This window comes from Athene cunicularia, assembly GCF_003259725.1.
Source record: "Athene cunicularia isolate RWA chromosome 3 unlocalized genomic scaffold, athCun1 chr3_part1, whole genome shotgun sequence".
Lineage (NCBI taxonomy): Eukaryota > Metazoa > Chordata > Aves > Strigiformes > Strigidae > Athene > Athene cunicularia.
The window spans coordinates 124,821,231-124,830,186 of NW_020799097.1; the positions used below are offsets into that span (position 1 = coordinate 124,821,231).

Here is an 8,956-nt window from a genome sequence, read left to right on the forward strand (position 1 = left end):
CTGTCAACTAAGGTGTCTTCAGATGTGTGGAGTGTAAAGGCAGCTGAACAATTAACTGCTCTAGTTTCAGCTGGAAAGGACTGTGTGATAGCTTTTTGTTTTGTTTATTCCTAAATGGTAGCAATTTCCATGAATGTTTGAATTTCATCAGTCTCCCCTCTCTTGAGTGAGGGATATCACCTGTCTAGGACTAAAGCGATTGCACTGTGACTTTTGTACCATAAAGAACTGCTGGGGAGTGGTGGTTACCTGCCCTCTGATGATGCTGAAGATGAGGTAGGAATGTTGCATTTTACAATACCATCTTTCAAACTGTACAGATTAAATACTGTTATTTAAACAACTGAATGTTTTGGTGATGAATCTCTTTATTGCCTGAACAACTAGTCATGTTTGCCTTTGTAAGGTCTGAGGTGGATTTGAGGCCATGCTGTGCAGTGATGGTGAGAGTAGAACTCTATTGAGGCTGGGGGCAGTGAAGCTTGAAGACTTTGCCCAGACAGTGCCCTTCTAGGAGGGAACTGAAATAGGGTCAGTTGGGGGAAGAGTTTGTGAATGCTGTGCCAAGAAGTTGCAGAATTAATGCAAAAAAACTGCAACTTTGAGGGATCAAATGTAGGAAAAGGGAGGTGCCAAGGTCAGTTGTGGGAGGAGCAAGTGTGGGAACAGGTTACAAGTGTGTTCTTGTCTAGCTCTGGCTGTCCTGTTTTCTGTTAACTCCTTTCATGCCCTCTTCCTGGGAGAGGGGATTCTACTGTATGTGTGGAGGTCTTCTCCCCCAGCCTTGGAGCCCAGGGGCTGTATGTTTTGGTGCACCAGCAAACTGCTGCCTGGATTAAGCAGCAGAAAGCAAGTGCTGGCAACTGCAAGGGGAGGTGGTGTCAGTGTGTTCAAGCCAGATTTAGAGAATAAGGGGCTAGGGAGCTGGGCACTGAAGCAGCCCTGAGTCTGGGCTGGATGCACATCTAGTTCTGTATGAGGCACTGGGAGGGACCAGGAACTCCAGACTCACTTGGAGGGTCTGGGGTTCAACTGTGACCTATTTGTCTGTGGGAGGCAACTGGAGACAAATGAGTCTCCCAAGGCCAGTTACAAGACAGACTTCTGGCTGAAGGCTAGATACTGAGGGCATCTATAGCAGCTGAAGTGGCAACTGGAGCATGTATTTATTTCCCACTAACATGGGCCAGGGAGGGACAGGATGAGGGTACTGGTGCTGTTTGTGCCAGTGCTGAATGTCAACCCATGCAGGTGGCACTAGCAGGTGCTGCACCTGTGCCTGTGGGGAACACAGGCTCAGCCCTGCAGCTGCTTGCACATGGGGCTATGAAGCTGTAGTAACCTCACCTCTAGCTGGCAACCCCTTACAATTAGTATTCTCAGTAAAATAAAGGTCAGTGTTGCTCAACTTTTGTCCATGTAGTGTTAAGTACCTCAGGATCATGCACAGTGTGGGTATGAGGGACCAGAGGAACATCACTAGTGGAATACCTGGGGGCATAAAGGAGAAAGGTGAAAAGAGATCCTTCTTGTGTTACATTCTAACTCACTTTTCCTGAAGTATTTCTCCAGCTGGCATCAAGTTAAAGAGGCACTTAGCCTCACAAGCACCTGCTCAAGTCCCTATGTTCCTTGGGAGGGGAAATAATAACTCATCTGGAACAAATAGTGAGGTGATTTCTAGCTCCAGAAAGGCAGAAACAAGTCTCTCTTCTGGCTATCTTATAACCCAGTTTTCTTAGAACAGGCTTGGGCCATGCCACAGATTTTTCCTGTAGATGGCTTATCCTGAGAATCAAGGAAAGTAGAAAGTACATCAGGTAGCATGGCATAACGCTAGTGAAACAGTGGAGAACAGGAAGCCCTGTACTGTCTAATGTCTTTTGATTGTGTTAGCCAAGTATGGCTGAACTCCCTGCCAGGTACTATCTTGGGTTAAAACAATTAAGCATGGATTATGGTAAAACTTCTTGGTAAAACTTCTTTTTTATTGAAGAAGATGAGTGGGAGTAAAGACATTATTTACACAAGTTCCCAAGTGCAACTCAACTGAAGAACATATAATCAGCAATATGATAAAATGATGTGGGTCCAAAACATACTGTTTGGTAGCCTCCATAATTTTAAGTCCCTGGTGAACACAGACCTTCAGATAAGATCAGCAACTGAAATGAGAGAAAAGGAGAGACTTTTGAGTATGTGCAGTGTGCTGAGAATGAGGCACATGGTAAAAGTAAGCCTCTGACATTTCTCCTTCAGAGGCAGCACACCAATTCCCAACTGGAGGAGGGCAGCAGCCATGCTGGGGCTGCACTCACCATTCATGGGCATCTCATCTATCTGGGTGGAGTAGTACTGCTCAATGTCTCGCAGGATGCGTATGTCATCATTCTTCACAAAGTTGATGGCAACACCTTTTCGACCGTATCTGCCTGATCGGCCAATTCTGTGGAGGCAGACAAAAAAAAAAAATGGAGCCAGTGTGGGGGAAGATAATCCCATCCTGCTCTCCCGTGTGAAGGCTGAGCTCACCTGTGTATGTAGAGTTCTCTGTTGTTTGGTAAGTCGTAGTTAATGATGAGGGACACCTGAGGCACATCCAGGCCTCTAGCCCAAACATCTGTTGAAATAAGGACTCGGCTGCCAAGAGAAGGGAACAATTATTGGCTGTTCCACCCAGCTGAGGGGGGTGTGAGACCAAAGTCACTGTCTCCAGCACACAGCAGCCCCTGCACTTTTCCCTGCCCATGGCACATTGCAGCATCCACACTTAAGCTGCAAGGGAAGCTGTCACGTGCAGCATCACCCTGCTTCAGCAGAGGTAGAGAGTACCAAGGCAGCTTTGGTCTCTCAGAAAGAATATGACACTCCTAAGAGCTTGAAATACAGAGGACGGAACCAAATGTTTTTCTTACTTATTTTAAATGCAGCAGCTCCCAAACTCTTCAGCAAAATCAAACAGACTAATTCAATGCCTTGGAAAGTAGTAAGCTCTCAAGCCTGTGACACTGCAGGGCAATAGATAGGAAGGAATCACAGCTCCTCCTAATTTGAGCTGAACAAGGCCTTCAGAGAAGAGAGGCATTATGGATTTCTGAGGCTAGTTCCCTTCAGACACTCGAAGAAATCCCACCCTGAGGCAGCAATGCTGTAAGCAAGACTGCTGAAGGCATTTACCTTGCACCGGATCTGAACTCTTTCATGATAGACTCCCTCTCCTTTTGTGGCATGTCCCCATGCATGGATGAAACGGTGAAGTTGGCTTCCCTCATCTTCTCTGTAAGCCAGTCTACCTGTATGTACAGCCAAGCAGCTCGGGTTAGCTCAGGACAGCCAGATGGGCTAGTTGTGCTTGCAGTATGTTTGCAGAGACATAAGTTGAAGGACTGAGAGACACTTTAACAAGCATTCTGGAGCTAAAGGAAGTAAATAATCTTTACAAAGCATCAGCTGTTATGATACAGGACTCCACTAGCCCTGAAAGGTAAGGGATTAAGGGCATTTATTTAAAAAGTGTGGTTCTGTTTCAGGGACTATAAGCAATTAGAAGAATAAGCACACTCTTACCTCATTAGTTCTACTTCTCTAAAAGGCAGTTCCTGCCAACTGTATCAGGTCTGCCTATAACTATTTTTTTGGGATGTGCTTAGCTTGAAGACAAATGTTTAACCTCTGCTCTTGCTAAACTGTTCCCAAGTGGGGAAACAACCAGACTTCAGTGGGTTTGTCCCAGCATTATCCCCTCAGCCACTCTCAGGAAGTGGAAGGCCCATGTGATGGCTGCTGTACCTTTCTCTTGGTGTTACAGAAGATGACAGCCTGGGTGATTGTGAGCGTGTCATAGAGATCACACAAAGTGTCAAACTTCCATTCTTCTCTCTCCACAGCCACAAAAAACTGCTTGATTCCTTCGAGGGTCAGCTCATCACTGTAGGGAAGAAGAAGAGCTGTACCACTCCACAAGCAGACCAATACGTACAATGCAGTCAGAAGGGCCAGGTGGGCTTCAGTGGAGACCACACCTCTGCCCTGTGTACTGCTGGGTCTGTGCACAAGGTTGAGTTGTTCTAGGAAGAAGTCTGCTTGAAGGGTCTTGAACACCACCCATGCAACAGAGACTACAACTGTGGCACTCACTTTGCTCTAGACAGATAGCTCTAAAGGGAAACATGTCTGTTCTCATTGGTTTTAATTCAAGCATCTTGACCACAGAGACAGAAGAAAGGTAAATGGGGAAGTGTAAGAGATCAGGCAAGAGGGAGGCTCCTCCTGCCAGGCTGCCTATGCTTCCTCCTCTTGACTCCTGCTGAGTTCCACTGCATGAGGACCTATGACACCACCAGACAAATACTTCAAGGGCATTCAGGATCAGGCAGCTAAAGTCTTTTCTGGCTTGCTACAGAAAATTAATGACGGAGGCCTACAAATATCCCCTGGAGAAGCAAAGGAATTGGGTAGGTGCAGAAGATGGTCTTTCTGGGAGAAGGGACTACTATACTTGGAAAGGATGAGGGGTCGGGGGCAGTCAGGCTGAGCAGTAGCAAACAGAACTGGGAAAGGATAAAGTCCAAGTGGTGAGTTGGCCCCTGCCGGAAAACAGATGTCTGCAAACATCCAGACAAACTGCAACGGTGAGAAGGAATGTGCATAATTCTGCATATTTCAATCGGTTAATACTGTGAACTGCCCAGTGCTGGACCAACTCAAAGAGCTCCCATTCTTTGCAAGGAAACTCACTCACCGTTTCACCAAGATGCGAATGGGGTCTGTCATGAATTTGTTGGTCATCTCCAGAATTTCATGAGGCAAAGTGGCACTGATCAGAACCACCTGTGTGGCTGGAGGCAAGTATCTGTACACATCATAAATCTGCTCCTTAAAACCTGAAAAGCAAATCAAGTAGCACAGAACAGTTAGCACATCTTTCTCCCAACTGTCCCGCTCCTTCACAATTTGATCTGGAATTTAATATTGGGCTCACTCTATGAGATGAGTGAATCAGCTCAGAGCCAATGTCACATATTGCTTATCTCTCTCATTTTCCCAAACCCACTACAATATGGCCGTGGTACATAATAAAGTATGAAACGCAGTGCTCAAGAATTTATAACTATCGAAAAGAATACTACAACTAAATCAGTCAAGGCATATTAAGCAGCTAAACCTGTTACAGTCTATAATTAATTATAATCATCTAACTCTGGCAAAACCAATTGATTTTAGAAGTGGGACTGCCAGTCAGGACACCTGGTAACCTCAAAGAGGTAAGACAAAAGGAAATAAAAGGAAGACAAACATTTTACCTTTATTGAGCATTTCATCTGCTTCATCCAAAACCAGCATTTTGATGGCACGAGTCCTTAAACTTCGCCGACGAATCATATCTGTAAGATTTCACTTTGTAAGACGAAAAGGCTCTGAAAGCAAGTGAGCCTACACTGCTCCCAGCTGCTGTCAGGGCATGTCAGTGGAGGAGGGACAGACACTTGCCCTGCTGCCAATAGAAATAGGTGTTTGGTGATGGAAGGCACATCCAAGGGCCAAAGCACGTCCCCTGCACCCTGCAACACGGAGGACCATCTCTGCAGCCTGGCTAAGGCAGTGCTGAGGGCAGGGAAGCTCCCAGAGCCCAAGCTCTGGGCTAACTGCACAGGACAGGTGAACTAGTCTCTCATGGAAGCTGCTTGCAAGAAACACAAAATGCTGCAGGAACTTTTTGTCAATAGGCTGGGCAAATCCACATCCTGTTTGAAAGAGCACATGGCTTCGTGTAATTCCTTAATAATGCAATAGAAAAGTATTTGCTATTAGTGTGCTATTCAAAGCCAGGCCAGTTCAGCAACTGCGTTTTTTGTTTGTTTTTTTTTCAGCCTGTGGAGACTAGCTCCATGCTCTCACCATGACAGGTGTTTGTGCAATAAAGTGCTGCCGGATTCTCAGAGATGCAGAAGATGTGAGCTTGAAGGCTAACACTACCACTGTGGTAACTGCCATAAACAGTAAATATAAAAATCTTCAGGCAATGAAACCAGAAAGTACCAGCTGCAAGTGTGCTTGATTTAACAAAGAGTGTGATGGCCAGTACACAGAAAATGTGGTCCTGACTTTGACATTCAAGTATACCTCACTCTTATCTCCTCCAAGATTTTGAAGTAATTTTAAGGAGAAATATTTTCTCCTTAAAAAATACTCTTTGTTCCCATGCCCCCATATAAAAAAACACTTCAACAATGAAAAGCAAAACAGAAACGAAGTTGAACTATATCCCCACTGATTTCTCTCTAGTCTTTTCCAGATATTACTACAGTAAGTTGTTACCTTGTTATACTTCACATTAATGTCACATTAATGGTGTCATGATAAATGTAATTTTCACAGTATTCCAAATCCAAGTGCACAAAAGTTGCAGGAGGTTCCCATGGCTCAACTCAAGTCTGAAGCTGGAAGTGATGTAGCCTCCCATATCTCCTTACCAAATACACGGCCTGGAGTGCCAGCAACAACATGCTGCCCGTAATCCAGTTTCCGGATATCTTCGCCCACATTGGTCCCTCCAATGCAGGCATGACACTGGACATTCATGTAGTCTCCTAGAGCAAGAAGACCCTGTGTTGATAGAAAGAAATGGCTTAATTAACTGAGCTCTCATTAAGTTTGCATTTGTGAAGAGATACAGGTCTGCACAGCTTGACAGTGTTTCATTTAAAGAGATGTAGGCACAAGCAGTTAAGAGGGATATTTTTATGTCTGTTACCCAAGCCTCCTCAACAGCAGGCTTTCAAACACTGGGAACTCAGTTCCCAGGGGAGCATAACTTCTTCAAAAGTGCTGTCCTTAAAAATTCAGCTAGAAACGTGTAAAACCTTAGACTGCTAACCAGTGTGGTCAGGTAAGCAAGAATGGATATAACGCAGATGAACAAAACAGCACTTTATCAAAATTTCTTATCGCTTTCAGGAACAGAGAGAAAAAGCAGATGCTGTGGTTCAAGCTCTGCTGAGGAACACGTGAGAACTGGTCCCAGGCCTTGCAAGTGCTTTAGAGATGGCGATTTAGATGCTCTTACCTTCTGAATCTGTACAGCCAGCTCCCGAGTTGGTGCCAAGATCAACGCTTGGGTCTCACGAACCTAATTAAAACAGGTGATCATATAGCAGTTAATCGCAGGGCAGATATCCAAGCACAACAGAGATTACAGATGCCACGGTACTTTGAAACGTCACATCTGAAGAATTAATGATAGAATTTTGTGCTAAGACCTACTGCTTGCAAGGGTCAGTACACCTAGAAAGCAGCTCTCACAGAATATTTACACAGTAACAGCCTCTTAATTTACCTTTGACAAGACAGCACTAAAGCAGTTCTTCAATAGATCATCTTTCATTCCAACCTGACTTCTGAAAGCATTATAAAAGTGTGTACTTTACTTGCAAAAGAATAGAAACAAATTTAAATCACTTCAATTTCCTATGTTAATTTCAGATAAAAACCTGGCATTGCACAAGGATTCCAAGAAAAGTAAATAATTAGCCTTTTAAAGAAATGAAGCGAAGAGCTGACCTTTTCATTTAAAACATGCAGCATTTATTTTTATGCCCCCAGGCATAACAACATAAGTGAATAACAATCTAAGCTTTATTTTAGAGGGTATTGGCCCACAGAAAATCATCACTTTATTCAATGGCATCTACACATTCAAGTCATACTTAAAAACCAACTAGATGGACACGATACCCCTATCTAGAACAAAAGCAAACATCTGTCAGACAAAAATACAGTTTTGGTTCTGTGCAACATGTGCCAAGTGTTCAGAGAGGTTACTGATGCTGAACTGTCCTGTTCAAGGACAATTTTGCTTGCTGAGATATTTTACTCTCTAATATGTTAAAGAGGTCTACTGTTAAAGTCAACTTTATAATTACGAGACTATCTGAACCTATTTTGCCAGGATGGGTTTAACAGTTAAACTGTTACAGAGTAGAGCCAAGTGAAATTTTCAGTCAGAAATCTTTCTGAGGTTCACTGCCCATAATTAATAGATTTCAATGTTAAGCTTAATTTCTTCACTAAAAATGAAGGTTTTTATGATGAAGACTCTACCAATGTAGTTAAAAATCAATTTTAGGACGTGCTATGAAGTTACCTGTATATCCAGGCACTGCAGAACAGAGATGGAGAATGTTGCTGTCTTCCCTGTTCCTGACTGCGACCTGAGAAACATATGTTTGGTGAATGCTCTGGATGTCTGGACAAACAATACAGGCAGTTTCAATATATTCCACTCTCTCTGCTCTTTGTTACTCCTTCATCGCAAAGAAGTCAATACTGCCAACAGTGTATTTGACAAAGTTCTGTGATGATCACAGCATGATATGCAGACAAGCACCTTTGAGAACTGCAATATCAGAGATGGAGCACTCCACTACAGGGTCCTCAGCTCTGGTGTGTTTACTTCTTATCAAACCAGCATTTTAACCTCCTGAAATTTATTGTACATAGTATTTTTTACTTTCAAAGTGAATGGCCGATGAGCAATACAATTTGGAAAGCTAGCAATTCCCACTAGTGACCTAGAAAGGATTTTTTTTTCAGCGGGATGTATATCCTTCTTTGTCTCTAGACACATAACAGGTTTTCTTCTGCTTACTTCTTCCCTTGACTGAGACTGCAGTTGTCTCTGTACTTCTCTGGCTTTGCTGCAAAACAACCCCAAGAGTCTCACAGCCCTGTTCATTGAGAGCACACAGTATCTTATATGAATCTTTATTGCAGTGACATACCTAAGCCTAATAAAATCTGACAATGACAACTGTTAGAATGACAATCGATGTGCAAATGTGCCAGTGTCAACCCGTATCGCTCGCGATGCGATTTCCCTAATCCTGCCACGCAGGAGCCCAGGACCAGCTTACGGCGGCAGGTGCGACCGACACCCCCCGTCCCGTAGTCATCCCCC

General features: G+C 43.9%; 1 protein-coding gene across 1 annotated transcript; it reads right to left on the reverse strand.

Annotated features, from left to right (window-relative positions):
- Window positions 1-1,955: 1,955 nt before the first annotated feature.
- Window positions 1,956-8,221, reverse strand: EIF4A3 (eukaryotic translation initiation factor 4A3). The gene is made up of 10 exons (XM_026844698.1): window positions 8,144-8,221; window positions 7,067-7,129; window positions 6,474-6,606; window positions 5,304-5,384; window positions 4,742-4,883; window positions 3,790-3,928; window positions 3,178-3,293; window positions 2,533-2,640; window positions 2,319-2,446; window positions 1,956-2,165 (listed from the first exon to the last, which is right to left on the reverse strand). Exons 1-10 carry the CDS (start codon window positions 8,219-8,221, stop codon window positions 2,149-2,151), a joined length of 1,005 nt encoding a protein of 334 aa, XP_026700499.1. The 3' UTR covers window positions 1,956-2,148.
- Window positions 8,222-8,956: the final 735 nt, after the last annotated feature.

Excerpts from the sequence above, each read along its gene's own strand:
- EIF4A3 (XM_026844698.1), bottom strand. The coding sequence starts at position 8,221 with ATGTTTCTCAGGTCGCAGTCAGGAACAGGGAAGACAGCAACATTCTCC. Across the intron at positions 6,607-7,066 it reads TGGCTGTACAGATTCAGAAG|GGTCTTCTTGCTCTAGGAGA; the intron begins GTAAGAGCATCT and ends CTATCAACACAG. Across the intron at positions 2,447-2,532 it reads AGAGAACTCTACATACACAG|AATTGGCCGATCAGGCAGAT; the intron begins GTGAGCTCAGCC and ends CTGCCTCCACAG.